This window comes from Macrobrachium nipponense, chromosome 39, assembly GCF_015104395.2.
Source record: "Macrobrachium nipponense isolate FS-2020 chromosome 39, ASM1510439v2, whole genome shotgun sequence".
In the NCBI taxonomy this organism is placed as follows: domain Eukaryota; kingdom Metazoa; phylum Arthropoda; class Malacostraca; order Decapoda; family Palaemonidae; genus Macrobrachium; species Macrobrachium nipponense.
Genome location: NC_061099.1, coordinates 31,551,930 through 31,578,552, shown reverse-complemented (window position 1 = coordinate 31,578,552; position 26,623 = coordinate 31,551,930). Strand labels below are relative to the sequence as shown.

The window sequence follows — 26,623 nt, the reverse complement described above, 5'->3', positions numbered from 1 at the left end:
TTGGTTATACGTGTCTATGTTGCTGTTACTAGATCCAATAAAACAACAGAATAGTATAGTCAGAGAAATAAAGGCGGTGTTTTTATGAATTTATAACTTTAACTAACATTAAAAGGTTTCATATTGTATGTTTATGACCTAATTTTTTGTGATAGTAATTGTATCACCTTTGTTTTTTTTGACAGAAATTCTTTCACTGCAAGGTACCCGAAACATTATTTTATGTAGAGGCGTTGAATTATTATCGTTCTGTCATCGCAAATCCAGTGTTTGTTGTCTGCACAGATGACAGAGTGTATGCTGAACAACATTTCAATGAAACTAAAGACATTATATTGTCAGGTTAGTATTTTGGTATTTCACGTAAATATACATGGAGTAGGTAGTGATAGTTTACTATACTGGGCACTGATTACGAGTAATGACTTACCAATTGATACACTATGAACATTGCATCACATTTCTAGTGTATAATCCAAACATGTTTCTTGTGTATTAATCCTAATGTTGTGATTGTAGACTAACTTTCGAAGATGATTTTATTTGGAAGCAATTAGAATCCATGCCATAAAAAGATATAAGCTATTTTTCCGATAAAATTGAAGCTTTTTCTAAGGGATGGCAGTCCATTTTACATACAGTAGTTATAGGTAGAGTGAGGATTATTGGCTAATTGAATGACTGATATATGGAAATATTCAACACCAGAATAGTCATGATATTTCATTTTGGAATGGTATATGTAACTCTTCATCCTTAAATCAGTACATCAGAGGAATTTCATAAATGTAGAAGCTGCAGCACTAGGAAACTAATGGTAATTTGGTGTGGCTAAACGTAAAATAAAATCAAGAAAATGCAAACAACTGACTAACACTTACCCCCATAGAGTTTGAACAACCTGAAGAGGACCTCGCTCTTCTGGCTGAGTGTTCCCACTCCATTATGACAGTTGGATCTTTTGGATTCTGGGGATCGTATCTGGCAGGGGGCGAGGTGGTATACCCTCTAGTTAGCAACTGCTCTAAGATCCCATTCATACACCCAACAACCCTGGGAGAGCTAGGCTTCCGAAATTGGGTGGCGCTTGGTACCTGAGTCTAGACCAGGTCTTCTGGAGTCAATTTGAGTTGCTTGTTATCATATTTATGTATATTCTAGGGATCTAAATAATACAGCCTGATATCCTATAACAATGCAAGGATTAAATGGTATAGTTGGCTAATATTGTACTATACTGTCAAAAATAACTAGATTGCTCAAGTATTTTTCTTTATCATTTGCATACAAACTAAAATTAGCGACAAAGATTATTCTCAAGTACTTGTGCTGTATATAATAGTTTTTAAGAAAGTTCCTATATATAGAAGAGCTGTGTATTGCTAATGCTACACAATGTTCAAGAAAAGTATTTGTTGTAGGTACTGTACATAGATTTTATAAGTAGAATTTGTTGTAGATACTGTACATAGATTTTATAAGTAAAATGTTCAAGGAAATTTAAAGTAATTAATTCTTTCCTTTAGTTCCTTTGAAATTTCCTGTATCTGTAGAACAGCACTGTCTATCAGCATGTTTTTAGAAATTTTATCAAGTTGTAGATAACAGCAGCCATACCATCTAATGTTAAAGACAAGATTCAGTTGTTGAGAATTACAGTGATTAAAGAAATTAAATTTTAGTAGTCAAACTTAAGCTTGACTTTCGGATTATTTTTCAAAACTGTACATTTTATCAGTAATTAAAACATTTATGAAAATATTATTTTAAGTTCTGGTATGATTTGGAGAGAGTGGGTGATCCCCCACCCCACTCTCTCCTCCATCCCCACTAGGTTTTCCCTCCATGTTATCCACACCACAGCTGGTCCAATGGATGAGCTGTAAGGCACTCTGTATGTGAAAAACTTCAGTTTGTATGCATAGGAAAAATGCAAATTACTTTAAAAAATTTGCCATGTTTTGCTATAAAAATTACAAATTACTTTGCTATGAAAATACAAATTACTTTTAAAAATTTGCCATGTTTTGCTGGGTTATCTTGGCTGTCATGATCAGTTGCTATTTAAAGTCTGCAAAACTTGGAATGCATTTTCTCCACCTATGGAGAAAAATGGCTCTTTGTTATGTTTTTCTTTGGGGTGCCTCAAACATGTAACTTAAGAGTTTTTTTTTATGATGTCATCCAAATTATATCTGTACCTATTTCAACACCAGATTAAAGTACTGCACAGATATTTGTTGACATAAAAGTGACAAAAATACAACTAGCCTTGTGTCATGTTTTACTGTAGTAAAAGTCTTATTTTCCAACAATGCTAAAAAAAGATACAAATCAGACAGATCAATTTTTCATAATAAACAATTTTCTGATTTTTAAACCATGTTGGTAAAATACAAAAATAGCAGTCTAGAGGGAAGAAGAAAGATAACCTGTTTTATGGTCCAAAAGTTTGCATAATTTGTCCACTGCCTGGTACAGCTTTCCTGTAGGATAACCAATAAGGATATCCTCAGAAATACGTATAACTATACGGCCTCCAGCTAACCATTTGCTTCTCGTTCTGCTTTTCTTATGTAAAATCTTTGAAGAGCTTGATCAAACTTTTCTCCAACAGTCCGTTTCGTGAACAATTTTCTGATTCTATCCATTCTCTTCTCTTTTTCTTCTAATTCACTTTCTTTCTTAATTTTTACGTTTGCTTTGTGTGTGAATTCATCATCCCTGTCTTGCTTGGAGTTTTCATCTCTCCTGTCCCTTCTCTCTTTTCTCTCAGGAGACTTGTTGGGTTCTTCTTTTACCTTCACTCTGTCATGATTTTTTGAACTTCTTTGAGGAGATCGAGATCTACTTTCTCTTCGACGGCGATCGTCTCGTTTATTAGTAGGGCTTTTAGACCTGCTGCTTCTTCTATAGTGTTCTCGTGATCTAGATCTGTGTCTACCTCTGTTATTCCTTTCTCGTTCATGAGATTTATCTCGTATGTATTTTTTATCACGTTTATCATTTTTCCCTTTGTCGTCAGACTTGTTCCTGTCTCTCGCTCGCTCTTGTGATCTACCTCTTTCTCTGCCCTTGTCATCCTTGTCCTTTGACTTTTTATCATCATCTTTCTTGTTTCCCATAGACTTATATTTCTCTCTTCTATCTCTGTACATCTGCATTTCTTTCTCGTCATCTGAATCAGAAGAATGATCTTCTTGTTTCATAGCCTTTGGTCTACCTCTACTTTCCCGTTCTGGTGACTCACTCAGATCTCGCTGAGTTCTGTAGTGTTTCTGTCGTTTGGGGTCTTCTCTCTTCTTAATAATTCCCATTTTACTGTCTTCATCCTCATCACTCACTGGTTCTTTCTTCACCTCTGATTCACCCATTTTCTGTTTGAAGAGGTGATTGTAAAATACCCCAAAATTCTTGTGTTTCATAACATCTACCCTTTCTGGAATACAATAATTAAAATGAGTCTACCAGTGTAGAACATTAAAATTACAAATGTGAAATAAATAGAAAGCATCAATTTTGCAAATTTTGTCAATTTCCCTGAACGTCTTTGTTATGCTAAATTTATTAAATAGTATAGGGAACTTCCTGTGGTGTTGACAAAGTTAACATTATAATTCCAAATAGTTTAAAAGAGTTGAAAAAGTCTTGTCTCATAAAGCTAGTCACACCAAAAAATAGGAATGTCTGTATTTATATGGGAATAATCTTCAAAAATCTTTAAAGACAGCATACCTGTACTTAGCATATCAAACTTATTATCACTGCCGGGTAAAAGCAAGGGAAGTATGGCTTTCCCTAAAAAATAAATATTAAGATTCATACCTAATAAAAAATTAGGAACAAAAAACAAATTACTAATTTAATTTTCATTTATCACCTTTGAAATATTGATGCCTAATGAAAGCTAAAGAACTATGGGAAAAGCTCCAGTGAAATGTGTCTGAGGTTGTTTTCATAGGAAAGTAAGAGAGAAATACCCTTAAATATGATTGATATCTTAATTCTCTTGAAGCTATTACCAAAACTTTTGGAGAAACTATTATTATTTGATGAAACACAGTTATTGTTGAACTGCATTACTTCTGATTCATATTCATAAAAATGAACTGATTCATATTCATAAAAATGAAATCAGAGCTTGCTAAGAACTCTATAGAATCAATGACATAAATGCACTTGACTCTCATATGTAATACTCCAACTTGAAGCAACTTGAAAGAAGTATGGTTGCTAGGGTCATGGTATAACCTTTACAAGTAATCATCATAAAAATTTCTACCCTTAGGCCTCATATACTTTGAAATTATTAACTTTAAAAGCCAGACTGAAAGTCTGCCTTGCTATGTGCAGTTTTTTTCTTAATCAGTTATGTTCAAGTCCATGAAAAAACTTTAGGACAACACATGTTAGTTTACGAACCTCCCATACCCAGGTAAGTTCCTCCCATACCCAGGTAAGTTGGAAAATTTGTGATAAGACAAGGAATCTGGCAACAATCACTGATGGTAGCAGAAATCAAGAACTTGTAGAGGAAGACACAAATTATCAAAAAGCAATATTACAGGATCATCAAATTTTCCAAAATATGTAAAAAACTTCTTTAAAGCATAGAAATATGCTTTAAAGAATTTTTTTATAAGATTTCTAAGTGGCTCCTGGAAAGTGAAAAATACAGGAAACAATTAAGTCATAATCTCAAAGTCTCCATGTGGAACAAAAACATTAGCACATGAAGAAATTCATGACTGTTTAAAGCTCTACAAGTTTACTGCATGGTTATTCCTCGCACCAAATACCTTACCTTAACTGGTGTAACTAGCTACTTTTCATTTCACAATTAAAAATGGACACCTTTTCACAGTTCACTATCAATCACAGCAAAATTCCTGTTCTGTACTCTTGATCCTATTGCTATGATCAAATCACAAGAAAAGCTTTATCCACTGATGAAAAGAATGAAGATTGGAAACCAAGGAAGCACTTCTGTAAATTAAGCACTAAGAGGGAGGCAAACTGAAAGACAAGGGGCTTACCCGACACCAATCTTTTGGTCCAAAACTTGGATTAGAGCTGAGGTGGCTGAAGATGCATTGAGATTTGTGGAAGATAAAGTACAGGATAGGCATATGCAGCAGAATTTCAATGAGGTCCTTTGTGTCGTGCATGGCATTAGGGACGGTAATGATGACGAAAGCAGTAAACCAGCAATACTAATTTTATCCATCATGTAGTTCAGCATGGATAAAGTTGTAGTATAAGGTTTGTCTATTATATGAATGCAAACTTGCTTGCTATTGGGAACCTGATAACCTAATAAATATAAGTGACTTTGTACAGTGCATAAAGATGATAATTACCTTCTCGCATTTCTTCAAGCTTCGCCTCGGCTTCAGCTTTTTTCAGCTCTTCCATCTTTTTTAAGTATGAAGGTGTAACAAACGATTCTTTATCTGCGAACATGTCTCCTTCCTCCTCACGCTCCTTCTGAACCTTACGTTCTGTCCTTCGTTCACCTTCTAGTTTTCTCTTTTCTGCTTGTTTGATAATATTCTGGATGTATTTTGGCTGAAAAGATTAAGTGAAGTTAAACAGAGGTCATGTATACAGAGCTGGTCCTTGTTGAATGAGTTGGTTACGTGCTTGACTACTGACCTCAGGATCTGGGTTCGGTTCACCATTCTGCCAAAAAGGAATCAGAGAAATCTATTTCTGGGGATAGAAATTCATTTCTCGATGTGGTTCAGATCTCACTTTAGGCTGTCGGTCCCATTGCTAAGTTACCAATTGGTTCCTAGCCACGTCAAAATATCTAATCCTTCGGGCCAGCTCTAGGAAAGCTGTTAATCAGTTCAGTGGTCTGGTAAAACTAAGATATACTTAACTTAATGTATAGAGATCAACAATTACTACTCAATTACTGAACAACTTCAAGTATTTATCATTCCAACACCAGCAGTATTTAAGATAGATTACCATGAAAAAAAAATCCAGGTTTGGAAAGTTTACTGAAAATGTATTTTAATAAGACCTGCATCAAAGTAAAATCCAGAGGACATTATAATCCAAAGCAATAATAGTAATCCACATCTAATTAGAAGAAGAATACCCACTAGCAATGTTTCTACCTCTTCCATGTGCTATGGTAACTTTGATTAAGCACTCGAACCAGAAAAGCCATCACTGAAAAAAAAGTGTACATACCTAGAGGAACTATCACAAATGAAAAATCTGTTTTGTGTGAAAAATCCTCTGTTTTGCTTAAGAGCTTAATTTCTCTATCATAAAATTATAATTTATTTTTTTTATTTTTTAGTGCCCTAATATTGGCCTTTACTAAACAAATAATTATGAAGGAAGCAGAACTATTTGATATTACAAGGGACAAGACTGTAGCATTTGTATATAACAAAGAGAAACAAGACAGTAGCATTTGGAAATAATAAAGGAGAAGACGACTGTGTAGCATTTAGAAATAACAAAGAGACACAAGACTGTACATCATTTGGAAATAACAAAGGAACAAGACTATGTAGCACTTGGAAATAAGAGGAACATAGTTGAGTAGCATTTGTAAATAACAAAGAGGAACAAAGCTGTGTAGCATTTGGGATTAACTAAGAAGGATCCTACAATGATCCTATAATTCACAGTTTTGTATTCAATATAAAAGAGGTTTTTTTGCAATACATACCTTCTTTTCTTCCGCCTGCTTCTTTGCAGCAGCTTGAGCCGATTTGTTGGCCTGCATTTCATCATAGATTTCATCATACTGAAATACTGACGCATCCTCTTCTAATGCTTCGCGCACCATACGCTTCTGCAAGTTCTGTTGGCCTGAGTTTCCCGCTGATTTCTAAAGAAATAAAAATAACCTTATTAAAGTGATTTATATTTTCCTTTGATATACATACCAGAGCCTTTTGTATAAGAGTATTCTTCAGTGCAAACTGGATTAATAAGGTACTGTAATTAATTAGTGTTTACAGGGGGTAACAGGTAATACCCCTCACTCATCTGATATCACCAAGTACTTTTTTCTTTAGCCTTGAGATAAAGGTAAGGCAGTTGAGGTGAGATCTCTGATTTGTAATCCGAAGAAAATTTGTTATTTGTTTCTACAGACGTGTAAATCATCGTCTTCCATATCAGAGTTTCATCCCATAGGTGGGAGGTCATCTCCATCAACAAACTGGACGTTGAACAACCCACTAAGAAATGCCATGAACCTAGTAATGAAAAGTGAGCACAAATCAATGACTCCTGTAATCTCCTACTTGCAATGAGGAATTCCCAAATGAAAGGCAAAGGTTTGCATTTCCAAAGGAACATATATACTTTTAATTAAAAATAAAGAAAACAAAATAAGCTCTTCACTAATGCTAGGTTACACCAGGACTACGTTACTTTAAAGATGACAGTATACAAACATATAGGACAGTATAATTATGTACCCAATCTCAACATATTTGTAGCTTTGACAAGATTTTCTGAGGAATCATTGCCTTTGTTTTCAGTACCCAAGTTTTTAGTTCTGAGCTCTGTGCAAGGCACTCATGAGGTTATTCAGCTGTGCCTGGTGTCATTTTAGGGAGTCAATTTCTCCTTTACTCGGACAACTGGCTAGTCCTGACCAGATTTCTTGAAGGAATCTTGTATGCCAAAGATCTTAATACTCGCCCTTTCAATGAAAATGGCAGTTTTAAGATATGCTATCTTCTTCCTAGCTTAAACCCATTTTTATATGGGATCGCCATTGCGAATGAGTCGTCTCCACCGATTTCTGTCCTGTGCCTCGTTCTCATTCATACCTTTCAATTCCATATCTTCCCCTACACAATCACGCCATCTCTTTCTTGGTCTTCCCTTCTTCCTTCTACCCTGCACTTCCATTTCCATCGCATGTCTTCCAACATGACGTTCCTCCCTTCGTAACAGGTGTCCATACCATCGAAGCCTTCCTTCCTGTATTTTCTTCGATATTTCAGCTACCTTTATCGATCCTCTTATATACTCATTTCTAATCCTATCTTCCCTTGTTACTCCCGACATCCATCTCAACATTCTCATTTCTGCTACATCCATCTTCTCCTCTGTTTTCCTCATACTTGCTGTTTCTGTTCCATATAACATTGCTGGTCTGATCACCGTCCTATGGAACTTTCCTTTCAATTTCAGAGGGACCTTTTTGTCACAGAGGACCCCTGATGCAGACCTCCAGTTATTCCATCCTGCCTGAATTCGGTGTCTCACTCTTGGTCCATGCTTCCACTATCCTCTAATACGGACCCTAAGTACTTGAACTTCTGTACTTTCTTTATTTCTTCCCCACCCAATCTTATGCTACTTCCACCGTCCTCAGTAATACTGGAACACATATATTCGGTTTTTGATCTGCTTATTCTCATTCCTCTCTCCTCAAGTGCTGCTCTCCACCTCTCCAACCTCCCTCCAACTCCTCCCTCCCCTCTGAACACAACACAATGTCATCCGCGTATAATATGCACCATGGCACTGCTTCTCTAACATCCCTGGTCATTACATCCATCACGATGTTGAAGATGAATGGGCTAAGTGCTGACCCCTGGTGTAATCCAACTCCTATCTCAAATCCATCCGTCTCTCCAACACTACTCCTCACTCTAGTATACACATTCCTGTACATCTGAATAATTCTGACATATTTTTCCAGCACCATCTTCTCCCTCAAACATCTCCATATTTCTTGCCTTGGCACTCTGTCATAGGCCTTTTCAAGGTCTATGAATACCATATGCAGGTCTCGTTGTTTTTCTCTGAATTTCTCCATTAGCTGCCTTATGCAAAATATTCCATCCGTTGTGCCACTTCCCTTCATAAATCCTAACTGTTCCTTCCCTATTCTAACTTCCTCTCTCAGCCTGCTATCTATTATTCTTTCCAAAATCTTCAACGTGTGAGACATTAGTTTTATACCTCTAATTACTGCATTCCTGGACATCACCTTTACTTTTAAATATAGGTATCAATATGCTTTCCCGCCATTCTTCTGGTATCTTTTTCTGTTCGAATATTTTTACCATCAGATCATACAAGATGTCTACCCCTTCTCTCCTAAGGCTTTCCAAACTTCGACTGGGATTAAGTCAGGTCCTGTTGCCTTCCCCTCATTCTTTTTAAAGGCTTTCCTTCAGTTTTTTCCTATCACTTCATCCCTAGATATCCAACCATTATCCATTCCCATGTTTACTTGTCTATCCTCTCTTACAAGTCTTTCATTTTCTTCATTTAGCAGTTGTTTGAAATACTCTTTCCATCTTTTCAGGATGTCTTCTTCCTTTTTTATGACCATACCATTCCTATCTTTCATTTGCTTAATATGGGTGATGTCCTTTGTTCTTTTATTTCTTACTTTTGACAGTTTGAGCACTAGTCAACCCTTCCTTGGTTTCCAGTTCATTAAAAACCTCTTCATATGCCCTTGCCTTAGCTTGAGCTACCACCCTTTTTACTTCTTTGTTTCTTTCTCTTAATCTTTCTCTGTCCTCCTCCAGCTGTGACTCTTCAAATCTCTTCTTTGCCTCCCTTTTACCCTTCACCACTTCCCCCACCTCTTCTCCCCACCACCAGCTCTCCTTTTCCTCCCATACTATTCCAGATGTTTTCCCCTAGTATCTCCTTTCCATGTCTTCTAATCACTGATGCATTATGCCTCCACCATTCTCCCAACATCTTCAATTCCCAGATCAACCTCTCCCAGCACTCTTCTCCTGAACTCTCTCTTCTTATCATTATCCCTCTCTAACATTTTATACCCTTGATCTTCTTTACCCCCCATTTTCGTTTTCTTTTCTCTTTTCATCTTTAAATCCATACAAAGGAGCCTATGTTGGGGGGCCACATGGTCACCTGGGATAACTTTAACAATTCCTAACTTCCACCTGCCTTGATCTATTGTAAAGGAGGTAATCTATTTGTGCACCTACCGCCACTCCTGTATGTTATCAAGAGCTCCCTCTTCTTTTTGAAGAATGTGTTCACTATAGCCATATCAAAGGACACAGCAAAGTCTACTATACTCTCTCCTTCTGGGTTTCTCTCCCCAATCCCAAGTCCTCCATGCACACGTTCAATTACATCCTTTTCATTTCCGACATATCCATTAAAGTCTGCCCCCACTACAGTCCTCTCCTACTCTTCCAGTTCTTGCATTACCTCACTCATTTCGTTCCAAAAACAGCTCTTTTTTTTCCTCTGTGCAGCCCACTTGTGGAGCATAAGCGCTAATGATGTTCATTGTTTCCCCTCCATAACATATCTTCACTCTCATAATGCGGTCATTCTTTCTACTCACTTCCGTCACTGCATTCTTCATTTCCCCAGACAACACTACACCAACGCCATTCCCACCCTGCTCATTTGCTCCACTATAGATTAGCTTGTAGCCATCCCCCAGTTCTTTAGCTTTATTACCCTTCCATCGAGTTTCCTGCACACAAAATATCCACTCTCTTTATCCTCATCAACTCCGCCAACTCTCTTCCTCTTCCTGTCATAGACCCAATACTATTGAGCTGGCCTATTCTATATTTAGAATTAATCTTAGTTCTATTCCAGATGATAGCCTATTTCATAATGAAGATGCAGTTTTTGGGCTTTGCCATCAGAGAACCATGTAGACTAGTTACATATGATTCTCCCAAATTTTCTTTCCTCAGAAGCCTGCCAGCAAAGAAATGGTTGTCACTTCCAGAACGAGTGTCCTTGCTAAAAATTTTTGCCCTCCTTTTCATACTGGAAAATAAGACCAATTTTATTCTGTCAGGAGTGATACGACAGGTCTTCATTCCAGACACTCTCCTAGTCCAAGATTTGATCAGTTAGCAAGCAAAGAATCTAAGTTGGTGTCAGGAGTAAAAACTCCAAACAGACAATCAGATGTGTCAAACTCAGAACAGGATGCAGTTCTTGGGAGCCTACAAAAGCCCTTTTGTTTGTCACAGAGGGAAAGAGGCCTCCATATAAGTAATCTATGCTATTGGCTAGTTGGAAGAGTCCCTGCAAGCAAAAGACTTAGTCTCCTGGACAATAGCAGCAATCTTCAAAGACAATACAATGATTAAATCATACCTCAAAGGAAAGGAATGACCAATTTGCTGCTGATCATGGAGTTCTATGTTGGTCAGCATCCAAGAACCTATTTTTGATCTATTACTGTTTGTCCCAAGTATGTCTCACATTGTAAAACTTTTTTTATAGCTTTTAAATTAAAAATTCTAATAAATTTCCTTTCTATAATAATAATTTTCTGTAATGAAAATGATGCTCTTTAACAAAGCGCACTGAACTGCCTGAATGGCATTTTGCTAATCAGTTACTTTTACAAAACAAAATCCTTATAATCCCCTACTTTAGCCAATTCACTGTTAGCTCTCTGAGTATCACTGTGACTCGTTCCCATTTACAGGAACCCTGTGCATTTTAGTAACAATGATTTTTTATTAGACAAGGATAGCAACCCCAATCTCAACTCTCCTTTTTAATCTAAGCTTGGGCTAGTAGTATAATGACTGACTACTCTTCCCTTTGATCTAAGCTCAGCAACCATACAAGAGTGCCTATCTTTATCAAAGAGTGAAAAATGATATTGTTATTATACAATAAAGTTTTATACATACTTACCTGGCAGATATATACTTAGCTATTTGACTCTGTCGTCCGACAGAAATTCGAATTTCGCGCACACGCTACCTGTAGGTCAGGTGATCTACTTACCTGCCGCTGGGTGGTCAGGACTAGGAACCATTCCCATGTTCTATCATATTTTTTTCTATACCGCCTGTCTCCTGAGGGGAGGTAGGGTGGGTATAATTTTGTATATATCTGCCAGGTAAGTATGTATAAAACTTTATTGATAATAACAATATCATTTTTATACATTTAACTTACCTGTCAGATATATACTTAGCTGATTCACACCATTGGAGGTGGGACAGAGACAGCTAAATACAGAATTAAACAGGAATCACAACTATCGTTGTAGGTAATAAATAAATAAAAAAACCTTGGTTCCTACCTGTTTAGACTGAAGACTTCATGAATACAATCCAGGAGTCTAGTCAGTCTCAAGAGCCCTCAGCGAGATATTGATCTATGGCTAAGAGTCTTGTGGTTCTGCAAAAAAAACAAAGGGGTCTTACCCGCTTACTTGGTAGATCCTGGAAGGACTACGTCAATGGGTGCTTATCCACTTACTTGACAAGACCTATACAAGGAGCACAACATCGATCCCGATCACCTCAACCTATCTATGTTAGTTCTAAGATTGCAAGAAGTTATCCCCTAACCTCTTGCGAAAAACAACCACAAACTCGAATCACAAACATTCGTACAGTAAAGTACAAAAATAAAAATAAAATTTAAAAAAAAATGTTTGTACAATCTAGCCAGTAAGACGTCTCTTGATTCCCCTACTGATCCAAACTAGGACGCCCGTGCGCCACCGAGCATACTAATCAGCAGAAAAAACCAACAACTCGTCTCACAAGGTAGTACTATAAAAAATTAGAACAAATACAAATTTTTCTAAAGATCGTTATGTGCTCCCATCCCCAGCACTGTATCGGCTGATACAAAAGGACCCAGAGAGAAACACTTTTCATATGTACTTTAACGTCCTTGAGATAGTGTGATGCGAACACTGAATTACACCTCCAGTAAGTCGCGTCCACAATGTCTTTTAAAGACATGTTCTTCTGAAATGCTAATGAAGTGGCTACCGCTCTAACCTCATGAGCCTTCACTCGGAGAGTCCTGAAAGAGTCTTCAGTGCAGTTATTATGAGCATCCGTAATAATGCTCCTCACAAAAAATGCTAATGCATTTTTTGACATGGGTCTACTAGGATCCCAGAAAACTGCGCACCACAGGCTTTGTTTGGGGGACATCCGTTTAGTTCATTCTTCTTCTTTAAATAGAACTTCAAAGCTCTAACCGGACATAAAGATCTTTCTAATTCCTCTCCTACTAGATTTGAAAGTCCTTTAACTTCAAAACTCTTTGGCCAGGGTTTTGAAGGGTTCTCGTTCTTGGCCAGAAACAGAGTCTGGAAAGAACAAATTGCCGCATCACTCTTAAATCCTACTCGAGAATCTAGAGCGTGTATTTCACTAATTCTCTTCGCAGTCGCTAACGACAACAAGAAAATACATTTTCTCGTTAGATCTCTAAACGACGCGTTGAGAGGAGGTTCAAATCTACTAGATGATAGAAATCTCAAAACTACATCTAGGTTCCAGTTAGGAGTGCGAGGAGAAAAGGTTTTAGAGGTTTCAAAAGATCTAATAAGATCGTGGAGGTCTTTATCTTCTGCAATTCTCAAACCTCTGTTTCGAAATACGGCAGAAAGCATACTTCGATAACCTTTAATGGTATGAAACTGATAATTTTGATTCTTCCCTAAGGAAAATCAAGAAATCAGCTATGTTGGTCACAGAGGTATCGGAAGAGGACAGTTTATTCTTCTTACACCATCTTCTAAAAACATCCCATTTGATTGGTAGACCTGAATCGTTGAAGATCTCCGGGCTCTAGCAATTGCTTTTGAAGCTTTGCTTGAAAAGCCTCTCGCTCTGACAAGTCTTTCGACAGTCGAAAGGCAGTCAGAGCGAGAGCGGAGAGGTTTTGATGGTACCTCTCTCCTGTGTGGAAGAGATCTTGGGAAGTCCACTGTCCATTCCTGTACCTCTGTGAACCAATCTTGAGACGGCCAAAAGGGAGCGATGAGTGTTAGTCTCGTCCTCTTGATGCCGCAAATTTTCTTAACACCACTCCTAACATTTGAAGGGGGGAAAGGCGTAGGCATCTAGGCCTGACCAGTCCAGCAGGATGGCGTCCACCGCTATCGCTTATCGCGGGTCTTCCACTAAGAAGCAAAAGTTCTCTATCCTTCTGCGGATAGGTAGGTGGCGAATAGGTCTATATGTGGACTGCCCCACAGGGACCACAGAGCTTGACACACCTGAATGTGAAGGGTCCATTCTGTGGGGAGAACTTGGTTTAACCTGCTTAGCCTGTCTGCTCTGATGTTCTTCTCCTCCTTTCACGAATCTTGTGAGAAGAGTCACTTTCTTTTCTTTTGCCCAATACAACAGCTCTTTTGTTATATGGAACAGAGAAAGAGAGTGAGTTCCCCCTTGTTTCTTGATATAGGCCAACGCTGTGGTGTTGTCCGAGTTGACCTGTACCACTTGACCTAACAACTCTGTCTCGAAGGCTTTTAGAGCTAGAAGAACGGCATAAAGTTCTTTGGAGTTTATATGTCAGTCTAGCTGATCCTTCCTCCATTGGCCTGATACTTCTTTTGTCCCTAGAGTCACTCCCATCCCTTCTCTGAAGCGTCTGAGAACAAGATTAGGTTTGGGTTCCGAACTTCTAGAGACAAGCCCTCGTGCTTTTCTAAGGGACAATCCACCACTTTCAGATGATTCTTTACTTCCAGAGGAATACTGAAAGTGTCTGAAAGTTGCCCGTTCTTCCAACTCCAAATTCTTCTTAGGAAGAATTGAAGAGGGCGTAGGTGGAGTCTTCCTAGCGAAATGAACTGTTCTAGTGAGGAAAGGGTTCCCAGAAGACTTAACCACTCCCTCACCGAACTCCGTTCTTTCTCTAGGAAGCTTGAGATTTTCTGTAATCCCCGAGCAATCCTTTTTCCTGGGACGGAAAAGCCCGAAAACCCCGAGAATCCATCCGAATCCCCAAATAGACTAAGTTCTGACTGGGGATTCATCTGAGATTTCTCGAGGTTCACGAGTAATCCTAACGTCTTTGCTAGGTTCAAAGTAGACTGTAGGTCCTCCAAACACACTTTCTCCGACTTGGCCCGGATTAGCCAGTCGTCGAGATACATTGAGATGTTTATCCCTTCTAAATGAAGCCATTTGGCCACGTTCCGCATCAGATACGTGAATACCTGAGGGGCGGTCGATAGGCCGAAGCACAAGGCCCTGAACTGGAAGATTTGTCCTTGTACAACAAATCTTAGATATTTTCTTGACGATGGGTGAATCGGAAACATGAAAGTAAGCATCCTGAAGGTCCAGGGATACCATCCAATCTCCCTGACGTAGGGAAGACAGAACTGAAGCTGAAGTCTCCATGGAGAACTTCTTTTTCTCCACGTACCTGTTCAGGACGCTTACCATCTAGGACGGGTCTCCATCCCTGAAGCCTTTGGAACCAAGAAAAGGCGGTTGTAAAACCCCGGGGAGAATGGATCCTGCACTAGCTCTATTGCATTCTTGTCCCTCATCGACACCACCGTCTGAAGGAGAGTCTCGTTCAGTCCAGGGTCCTTGTAACTCGTCGACAAATCCTTCGGAGATGTTGCCAAAGGAGGTCTGTCTACGAAGGGAATGATGTACCCCTTCTGTAGGACAGACAGAGTCCAGGGATCTGCTTCTCTTACGGACCAGGCATCCAGAAAAGTATTGAAGTCTGGCCCTACCTGTGCTTGGAGGACATGGCTGCTATTTGCTCTTTTTAAAAGAGCGGCAGGAAGACCTCCCTCGCTTGTCGAAGGGTTTTCTCTTCGAAGTTGATCGAGTTGATGGGGGCTCCACGAAAGGGCACCACTGGAGTACGAGCCACCTTCTTCTGAGTTGTAACTGCAGGTCTAATTTTCTTTGTAGATTGTACAAGAAGGTCCTGCGTAGCCTTTTCCGACAAGGATCTCGAAACATCCTCACTAAAGATGAAGGAAACAGATGTTCTGACAGAGGTGCGAATAATAGAGCGGACCTCTGAGAAGGAGAAACTCCTTTCGTCAGAAAGGAACTGTAAAGAGATCTTTTCTTTAACATTCCAGATCCAAAAGAGCCGCGAACTCACCAGAACCATCTTGCACAGCCTTATCCATGCAAGATAGGACACTGTGCAAAGTTTGTGGATCAAGAAACAAAATCTGGCTCACTCGTCTTCTTAGCCAGCACCCCAAGAGAACCAATCCAAGAAGTTGAACACCTCTAAGACGTGAAAAATTCCCTTAAGGTGCTGATCTAATTCCGACATACTCCAGGACGCCTTTGCTGAATTGAGAGACTGTCTTCTCACAGACTCTACAAGACTCGAGAAATCTGAATCTGCAGAAGAGAGCATCAATCCCATCGCCTCTTCCGTCCTATACCAAATGCCTCTTTTCCCTGTCAGCTTGGAGGGTGGAGAGCAATAAACAGTTCTCAAAGTTTCCTTTTTAGATAAAAGCCACGAATCTAAAGACTGGAGGGCTTTCTTCATTGAGATCGCTGGCTTCATCTTTAAGAAAGCCGAGGATTTCGGGGTTTTTGTGCTCGAAAACAGAGATCTCGGCGAAGGAGGAGCTGCAGGACTAAGAGAATCCCCAAACTCTCAAGAAAGTAACGAGGCTAAAACTTTTATAATTGGAAAGTCCCTCGTTAGTTTTGAAACTTCTCCTCAGAAATCTCTTCAAGTTCAAGGTTAGAAGGAGATCGCTCTTTCCTGAACGATTCTCTATCAAGAGAAGCCGCTCTAGGTGAAAATGTTTTACTAGTAGGTGAAGGACTACGAACAATACCGTCCCCACAACTAGTAGAGGCCTCACGTCTAGAAGGAGCCTCGCGTCTGGGAGGCGTCACGCTTTCTGGCTGGGCGTCTTGCGACTTGCAGCGTCCTCGCGTTTACCTGGCGCCTCTCTCCTGGGAGGCGTCACGCCTCTGGTTGACGTCACGCGCCTTGGAGCGTCTCGCGCTTGCCTCGTGCCTCTCTCCTTAGAGGCGTCACGCTTCTAGTTGACGTCTCGCGCCTCGAAGCGTCCTGGCGCTTGCCTAGCGCCTCGCTCCTGGGAGGCGTCATGCTTCTGGCTGGCGTCACCCGCTTTGGAGCGTCCTCGCGCTTGCTTGGCGACTCTCTCCTGAGAGGTGTCACGCTTCTTGTTGACGTCTCGCGCCTCGTAGTGTCCTGGCGCTTGCCTGGCGCCTCGCTCCTGGGAGGCGTCCTGCTTCTGGTTGGCGTCACGCGCCTATCTCGAAGCTCGCGTCTTCTTGGCGCCTTGATGCACACTGGCGTCTCGCGTCTGGTTGACGTCTCGCGCTTGGAATGCTCGACTCGCCTGACTGGCGACTCGCGTCTGGAAAGCGCTTCGCGTCTGGCTAGCGCTTCAAGCTTGGCTGACGCATCGCGTCTAGAAAACTCAACGCTCTTGTCTGGCGTCTCGCGCCTGGAAGGCTCTACGCGTTTCGTTGGCGTCTTGCGTTTGACAGGAGAACGGATCCTGCTCGGCCTATGCAAGGCTGATGAATCCGATTCCAAATCAGAGGATGACAAATTTCTATGGCGAGTCTGAACCCTCGATAGCCTAGACTTCTTAATAGGCAGGAAATCGTCTTTCCTTCTGGGAGGGTCTTTTGACAGAACTCCCACAAGAGAAGTGATGGAATCCTGCAAAGTGCGAAGGATTCTTTTAGTCTCTTCATTATTGTCTACCCTCGGTTGTTTAATTACTGAATGGTCCTCCTCTTGAAAACGCTCAGGGCTAGAAGTAATCCTGGGTTCATCCAAACGTCTTTTCAGAGGGCGAGAAAGATCCGCCGATCTCCAACCTCTTTTAGGTGAAGAATTCTCCGAGGAGGAGAAACACTCACGCAGAACGCTTTTTCTGTAGCATTCTGTGGCGATACAGAAAATGCCGAAGGGACGTCTGACTGTTGGGGATCCTCCACAACCTCCTTACGGCTTTCGACATTCCTTCTCCTCTGGGCTTGGGAGCTTGAAAGAGGTCTAGGCCTGGGAGCGTTTTCGAGACAATCAAACGCCCCCTCCACTGCCACTGGACACTTAAATCACTATCCACAGCACTATAATCACACTGCTTACCTTCAATGGCCGCCTTTTGGTTTCCATTTTCTGAAGGGCGGCTTTAAGATTCGCAATCTCAGATGCCGAATCTGTGGGTTCTAATAAAGGAGCAGGTACATTAGATGGGGCAGTAAAAGAGAAGAGGGTATAATATTACTGATAACCCGCTAGATACAGAGCTAGACAAAGGTTTGGAAGAAGACCTCCTCACCCTGTCTCTTTCCAACTTCTTCAAGTATGAAGTTAGAGATTTCCATTCTTCCACACTCAAATCCTTGCATTCATTACAAGTATTACCAAAAGAACATTCATACATCCTGCATTTCTTGCAAATAGTATGAGGATCAAGCGATGCCTTCGGCATCCTAACTTTACAACCCACATTCACACACATTCTCACCACACTTCCAGAATCAGACATCATGTTGAACAAAACAAATCAAATTCCAAAAACGGTTCCACGATCGCGTATGCCAGTACAATCAATGCAAATACGTCACCGAGAAGAAGTCCAAACGAAGATCAATTGCGATGCAAAATACGAATCCAGCCGGAGATACCACAACGATGTTGCCAGTATGGCCGACAGAAAAAATATGATAGAACATGGGAATGGTTCCTAGTCCTGCCACCCAGCGGGAGGTAAGTAGATCACCTGACCTACAGGTAGCGTGTGCGCGAAATTCGAATTTCTGTCGGACGACGGAGCAAATAGCTAAGTATATATCTGACAGGTAAGTTAAATGTATAAAAATGAAGAGCCAAGATCAAAAGGAGGATTGCTGTTAACCAATAACCATATCATGCAGAGTAAGCACTAGATGATTTTGACTTAGTAAGCAAGTTCCTTTTGTGGTGGGTTATTTACCTATAAAAAAAACAGAACAAAAATCTTTCCATCTGGTGAATGAGAACACTCTCGCAGTTGGTATGATGGTACAAGTAAACAAAAACGATCTATAAAAGATCTTGTCTCAGAAAATTTTAACACACAACAAATTTGATATTACAAACTTGTTCCAAATAATATTTACTTAAAGTTGATTCTAATTCAAACTAACCTTGAGAGAAGCTTCAACCCAGTTGATGGCTGACTCATCATCATCATCTTTTTCAAGTTCATCATCAGAATCTTGTAGAGGATTTAAACTACGAATTGCTAGTGACGTACTTGCTTTATTTTTATTAGGCAAAATCAAGCCATATCTGGAATATAAAATGAAGTATATGTATCATGTTCCTGTGTACAATACAACCAGTGTTTTGATAAAAATACATTAATAAAAAAATTAAAAGAAAGAAAATTTGTACATACTGACTGTGATGACACTTAAGACAGATTACAACCAAATAAATTAATATTTTTTGACAAAGGGATTAACTGTTGAAACAATTAATATCAAAGACTGGCTTACTGCATTCAGTCATACAGTATATACTTGTAGTTTTATTATATTAAAACCTACAAATAATAAGAAGAAATATTGAGAAAAATAATTAGATACACAATAACTTGCTGCCCAAAATCTAACTGTCAAATTCACACGATGTAATGGAGGGTCAAATAGTGCATCAGTATCATCATTAGGATTTTCATTTCAAGGAGCCAGACAAAAAATGAGTCCTCTCTAGTGCCTCCTGACTGGAGCACTTTTTGTCTGAATTCATCTCTGGACTAGGTTTTATCTGTGTTCTTTCACCATGATATTTTGAGCCTTCCTGGTGGTCATCCCGCTACTATCCATATGCACCTATTATAAGTTTCCAGTGTTCTTCGACCCTTTTCATCACTTGCACAAAGCATCTCAGTCTCTGAAATCTCTGGAAGGACACTGCATCAACTTATGGAATGCTGCTTCAAGAGCACAAGCCCATGTTAGTATACAACCAAACTTACCAAAAGTAACGAACATTTTTGCATCTCTCAGAAACTTCTTCATTTGTAAAACTGCATCATCTTGATGTCCTCCAGCCAAGAATCTTAATATGTATTATATACTATTCACATCTAACCTTTCCTTGTTCACATCTATGTTTTACGGAAACTACAGACACCATTTATACAGGAAAGGCAAGAAACCTTCAACTCCTCAGTCAATTAGAATGCCGCTGATAAAAAGTGATAACTTATGGGAGGTGAGTGGGGGACTTCCAACTCACCCACCTGTTACCAATTAACCACCTTGTGAGCCAGCTTCAAGGTTTCCTACTGTAAACTGGGTAGAGAAAATATCTAGCCAACACTTGCCAGATGTATTCATTTTGTTCGCAAACAGCTTAACCATCCATACAATAAGACACACTAGAGTAACCTGGTACCCTAGGCTAGGTTAGGTTGGCTGGGTCAATTGCAAATAAAACAAACGTCAGAAACATTCAAAGTAAAAGTTAAAACAGGAAAGATAGAATGCAGAATGAGGGGTCATGGTTTACTTGGGGGGTCCAAGCTCCCCAGGTTTTGTTAGGGTACAGTGTGCGATGGTAAGTCAATTACTGCGGAGGATGACTTAACCACAAATGTATCTGAAGTGTTTCACGCCCTTAAAAGCCAGTGATGTTGTTTTGACTTGTACTACTGTTCAAGAAAAATGGTTCTCTCATTAGGTTAGGTTAGAAATTGAATAACCAGTTATTTTGTTTGCTCCACGAACAAGTAACCCTAAAGCCAGCTAAATACAATTCTGTGCTGGCAAAACTGGCAAAATGTGTCTGCCTAATTCCAGCAAAATTGCATATGATTTCTTGCCGGTTCACGGCATTATAACGAAAGCCAGTAAAACAAAACAAGCTAGATATCAAGGTCTGAAAATAATCGACTGCGCATGAGAAATGCCAGCCAAGTAGTCAAATGCATAGCCTGCCGTGCCACGGCAAAACATCCACTGCCATAAAATTTAGGCGAAGATCAAGCGCTGGTACTTAGGTATGAGATCATTTAGCACTGAAAGGGACATTGAGAGTAATAGGTTCGAAAGGTGTAACGGAAGGAAAACGTCGCAGTTGCACCTGTGAAAGAATTGTTAAGATGGCAGAAAGTACGACGGAAGGAAGAGAATACAAATGGACGTACGGTACGAAGAATAAAAGGGGTTGGGTAAAACTTTACTTTATGCCATTAGTATTACCATATATGGACTTTAAAATATCGCTTTCTTATGGGAGTAAATGCAGAGTGAGTGGTCAGGTATATACCTGGTAGTACCTACTAGGTAGCAGGCATTTCTGCCGTAGGTAGGTACCTAGTCTATCCCAGAGGGAATGGCTTAGCTACCTAGGTAACCAGACCTTATTTTCCCTAACCTAACCTAACCTTCCCCCCCAAAAAAGTAGAGGGGTATTGCCACCTCAAATAGTGTAGTATAGGTATTACTACTAAAGGTACTTTGCAGCGTCCCTTCGACCCCCTCCCCCCTAGCAGCAACCCTTAGCCTATAGTAGTACCTAAAACCCCCAACATTGGACCGAACAGTTTATGGTTCATTTCTCTTCCGTCACAAAGATGTTTCTTCGTCCACTTTCATTGACTCAGTTTTTTGACAAGGATGCAATACTCACTGCTTTTCTTCCTTATTTGACATCGTATCGAATATATTCTATTGGTCGTCTAGATAGTTCACATTTCATCTGAGGGCCATCGATTGCAAATGTAAACAAATACGTTTATGGCTCCGTTTGTTTGTGAACAAAACTTTGTGTCGTGTTTTTTAATGTAACTTTCATTTACAGTTCTTTCATGATGGAAATAAGTTGCAATTTTATTAATTCGTGTTGTTATTTTTCAGAGATTTATTCAAGTTTGGTGCAGTTTGTGACTATAAACTTTGGAAGAAGAATGATGAACAACACCAATTCGCCTCTTAGTGCAAGCCTTGGTTGCTAGTAAGTTGTTATTGTTTTCTTATGTAACGAGTAACGACGAATTCAGAGCCATTACAATACAAGCTCAAAGAGCAACAGCCGCTGCTTGGCATAGGGCTAGTTTGATTTCAAACGGCGAGACCTACACTATTTACCCTATCCTTGCTTTACCTGTAATGCTGCTCTGAATTTCCTTTAAATATACCTAATGCAATAGGTACTACATATTGATTATTTAGAGTGGGAGGTATACTAGTATAGGCCACAAGAAAAGGGAATTTTCCCTTTCGTCATCTAAAACTTCGAGGTATAGTTTCATTTGAACAAAGTTGACCCCACTTTGCTCAGATCGACGGCATTATGTATATGTGTGTCATTTATAGCTTATATGTAGTCCTTTGTGGGTGAATTTTTTTTCTTTTCGCCACGATCGAATCACATGTTTATGTTTACATCATCTCATGCGAAAAATTAATGAAAAAGGGTTGTAAATCCTTTTTCGTTTTTCCCTGTGGTTGTCATAACCACACACACACACACACACACACACACACACACACACACACACACACACACACATATATACTACTATACATAATATATATATATATATAGATTATATATATGCTAATATATGGATAATATATATTAATATATATATATATATATAATCTATATTATTATATATATATATATACGTATATACGATTATAACGTATGATTGTCATGTCTAACAGCCACAGGGACAAATTTAAGTGTTGTAAATATCGACCAGTTTTGGCTTTATTGCTAAGACCTCTGAAAATGCTCAGCTATATGGAAAGGCGTCCTTAATCCTTTAGCTGTTTGTTATTAATGCCGACGTTTTACAACACACCCTTGAAGCCACATTTTCAATGTATTATTATTATTATTGTTATTATTATTATTATTATTATTATTATTATATTATTATTATTATTATTATTATTATTGGTGAAGAAAATCCACAATGGTGTAAGTGTGAATACGTGTTAATATATATATATGTATGTATATATATATATATATATATATATATATATATATATATATATATATATATATATTCAAGCAAATCTTTTATATATTATTTTATTATTATTATTATTATTATTATTATTATTATTATTATTATTATTATTATTATTATTTATTATTATTGGGGAAGAAATCCACAAAGGTGTAAGAGTGAATACATGTTAAAAATTATATTACAAAACTTTTCTATATATTTTATATTATGATTATTATTATTATTATATTATTATTATTATTATTATTATTATTATTATTATATTATTATTATTATTATTATTATTATTATTAATATTATTATTATTATTATTCTCGTCAAAATAAAGCATTTCAAAGCTGGTTTTCAAAGGAAGTTTACAAAACAAGTTGCTGCAGAAGTTAGAAAAGCACAGTTTCAAATCAATATGGCAGAGAGAATGTTCAAAGTCTGTGTTTACAACAAGCCTGGAAGACAAACATCGGGAGCTGTTTACTTCTTGGAACACAGCTTGTCTTCACGAGCATTTGAAGGTCGCCCGGCTGGGATTCCAAAGTTGAGGCGAAATTTGCTAAGAATAGATTTTAACACTCGGTCCTTGACGTTATTTCTGTATCTTATTTCATACCACTGGAGAGAGAGAGAGAGAGAGAGAGAGAGAGAGAGAGAGAGAGAGAGAGAGAGAGAGTTACAAGGGTTAGGATGTCTCAAAGATTTATTAGTCCATCTGAGGAGACATCGTGTGCTCACTTATCTCTAGAAGCATGTTTTACTGTTCATTCACAGTGTCCTTCTAATGATTTTGTCAAGCTTTCTTTTGAACTCTTCCGCACTGCTGCTGTTTATAACTTCTGGTGGCAGTTTATTCCACGTATCACATATTCTGTATGTGAAGAAGTGCCCCACAATGGGATGTGTTGTATCTCTTCAGTTCTAGTTTCCATCTATTATTTCTTGCCTGATTTTCGTTTAACGTAGATAGGTTATTGGCTATTTTTGTTACGCCTTTCAGTATTTTGAATGTTTCTATTAGATGCTTCGCAATCGTCGTGTTTCTAAGCCATACATGTTCAGGCTCTCTCTTCGTCTTTGGTAACCAATTTGCCTGATGGATGGAATTAACTCTGTGGCTATAATAAGACTTTTGATAATGAGAGGACTTCAATCAGATATTTTGATAATGTTGTAGGATAAGCATTCCAAATTACTGTTGGAATGAGGCCATTACTCCAGCGAGGTCAAAATGAAGGCAAAATAATTTGGCTAAAATGTATGTAAGTCCCATACGATGATGAGAGAGAGAGAAAGAGCTACAGATATTTTGATAATGTTGTGGGATAAGCATTCCAAATTACTGATGGAATGAGGTCATTATTCCAGTGAGGTCAAAATGAAGGCGAAATAATTCGGCTAAAATGTATGCAAGTCCCTTACGAGGATAATGAGCCATATATTAAAATAAATGCGTCTCATCCAGTGGTAGACTTCCCATTCTGGAATGTGTCAGTCTCGTTCGGTAATATCAGCAGCAACTGGACTCTGTTTGTAATTAGTTTTCCAGGGAACAATTCGTTTTCCCATTCCAGGAACGACAATAAGAGAATGGTCATTGAGGGACTCATTAATCAACCCGTAATTGAACCGGAAGTGATGAGAATTTGTTTCGTTTTGTGCTTGTAGTGTACGTGTTCCCCATTTTGAGAATATTTTGAAAAGATGGAATTTTGAATATTTTTGCTGATCGTTTCAGTAGGTTGGGCGGATCATATCCAGCCGCTCTATCTCGTCCTCTCTCTCTCTCTCTCTCTCTTCTCTCTCTCTCTCTCTCTCTCTCTCTCATTATATGTGTACATTCTTCTCTCTCTCTCTCTCTCACACACACACATTATATGTGTACATTCTTCTCTCTCTCTCACACACACATTATTTGTGCACATACAGTCTCTCTCTCTCTCTCTCTCTCTCTCTCTCTCTCTCTCTCTCTCTCTCTCTCTCTCTCTCTCACTGAAATTGTTTATGCACATACAATCTCTCTCTCTCTCTCTCTCTCTCTCTCTCTCTCTCTCTCTCTCTCTGCTGACTTGCTACGGGTTAATCCTACGGGTGACGCTGCACTTTGCAAATTCATCAATCGATTTCTACTGGAATGCGATTTGAATAGGAGGGTTCCGGTCCATCCGCTGATGGACGGAGAGTGAGGGAGGGAGGGAAGGAGGGAGGGAGGGACTCCGATCCCCTCAAAGGATCGAACCATGGCCAAACCCCCTCTCCCGGAAACCCGGGGACTGCAGTTGTCAGTTTTTGCTTACTCGGGAGAGTAAGCCTAACAAACTACTTTGTTTTTTGTTGCTGTCGTTGTTTGGAGGGGGGGGGGGCGTGTGGTTAGGGAAGGTCTATGGAAGAGCTTAAAAAAAGGTCTGAAAAAAGGTGTTTTTGTTGTTTGTTTGGGGGGGGGGGGGGGGGTTAGGGAAGTCCATGGAAGAGCCTAAAAAAGGTCTGAAAAAGGTGTTTTTCTTGTTGTTGGTGGGGGGAGGGGGGGGGAGTTAGGGAAGAATCTATGGAAGAGCCTAAAAAGTTCTGAAAAAGTGTTTTTGTTTTGTTGTTGTTGTTGGTGTGGGGGGCGGGAGGGGGGTAGGGAAGGGTTAAGTTCTATGAAAGAGCCAAAAAAAAAGGTCTGAAAAAGGATAGGTTAGTTAATTTATTAGAATGAAAATGTGAAAAGCATATAATGGGTATGTTAAACAGTACAGAACAATTATTTCTAATAAAATATAGCAGATTTATTTTAATTTTCTCCCTGTATGTTAATGTTTTACTTACTTCTTTTTTTCTCTCTCTTACAGTGACCCAACTTGATTTAGGCAGTAATGTTGAATTCTTAGATCCTGGAAAAATAACCTTCTTACAAGGATTTTATTTATTTATTTATTTATTTGGTTTATTTATTCGTGTAGTACCTCTTTCTGCATTATGCACGATTGATGTGGTAAAAGTTCAAAATACGAGTAAATAATAACTGCGCTATTCTTCTCTCTCTCTCTCTCTCTCTCTCTCTCTCTCTCTCTCTCTCTCAGGCATGAAGACAGAGAGAAGGAATTGCTGAAAACATCATGGAGCTAAAAATATCAGAAAGAGGAAGCAGAGGTAGATTAATAGTGCCCAAAACTATACCAGGAAAAATAAGGAAAGCACACAGGACATTAATCCACTGAGCACCAGCATCGACAATGCAGCGTCTATTCAATGCGTTGCCAGCTCATCTGAGGAATATATCAGGAGTGAGCGTAGATGTGTTTAAGAATAAACTCGACAAATATCTAAGCTGCATCCCAGACCATCCAAGATTGGAAGATGCAAAATATACCGGAAGATGCACTAGCAATTCTCTGGTAGACATTAAAGGTGCCTCACACTGAGGGACCTGGGGCAGCCCGAACGAGTTGTAAGGTCTGTAAGGTAAGGTAAGGTCTCTGTGAGAGGTAGGAAGAGGAGAAGAGGCTCGGGGCAGGGAGGGAGGTCCCACCCATCCCTTTCTGTCCTCAGATTCTTCTTCTTCTTCTCTCTGCCTCTCTGTCTGTCTCTGTCGCTCTTCTTTCTCTCTTATATATATATATATATATATATATATATATATATATATATATATATATATATATATATATCTATTGTACATGAATATATGTAGAAGACAGAGAGAGAGAGTGAGAAAAAGAGAGAGAGAGAGAGAAACGTTGCCCTCTCCCATACAAGAAAAGGCAGGTGAAATGAAGAAAGTTCGAGTTAACCGAGTTCTCAACAAATTGCGTGTTATATTGCTCCCCCCCCCCCTCCTCCCCACGCTAAGGGTAAATATTAGTTTCTTCGCGCGAGAAGTCGAATCTA

At 39.2% G+C, this 26,623-nt stretch overlaps 2 protein-coding genes across 2 annotated transcripts in view; one reads left to right on the top strand and one right to left on the bottom strand.

Moving 5' to 3' along the window:
- LOC135210404 (galactoside alpha-(1,2)-fucosyltransferase 2-like) overlaps nucleotides 1-1,550 on the top strand; it is a 73,522-nt gene extending 71,972 nt beyond the window's left edge. Inside the window, exons 8-9 of the mRNA XM_064243307.1 lie at nucleotides 182-342; nucleotides 890-1,550. Coding sequence (XP_064099377.1) covers nucleotides 182-342; nucleotides 890-1,098 — 370 coding nt within the window. The 3' untranslated portion in view covers nucleotides 1,099-1,550. The remainder of the gene's footprint in view (nucleotides 1-181; nucleotides 343-889) is intronic.
- Nucleotides 1,551-2,271: 721 nt separating this feature from the next.
- Nucleotides 2,272-21,548, bottom strand: LOC135210259 (nuclear speckle splicing regulatory protein 1-like). The gene is made up of 5 exons (XM_064243125.1): nucleotides 21,406-21,548; nucleotides 18,912-19,056; nucleotides 6,695-6,856; nucleotides 5,361-5,568; nucleotides 2,272-3,439 (listed from the first exon to the last, which is right to left on the bottom strand). Exons 1-5 carry the CDS (start codon nucleotides 21,426-21,428, stop codon nucleotides 2,544-2,546), a joined length of 1,434 nt encoding a protein of 477 aa, XP_064099195.1. The 5' UTR covers nucleotides 21,429-21,548; the 3' UTR covers nucleotides 2,272-2,543.
- Nucleotides 21,549-26,623: the final 5,075 nt, after the last annotated feature.

Coding starts and splice junctions, on each gene's coding strand:
- LOC135210259 (XM_064243125.1), bottom strand. CDS start 21,428: ATGTCAAATAAGGAAGAAAAGCA. Junction 19,057..21,405: donor TCAAATAAGGAAGAAAAGCA/GTGAGTATTGCA, acceptor TTTATATTCCAG/ATATGGCTTGATTTTGCCTA. Junction 6,857..18,911: donor GGGTTGAAGCTTCTCTCAAG/GTTAGTTTGAAT, acceptor TTATTTCTTTAG/AAATCAGCGGGAAACTCAGG.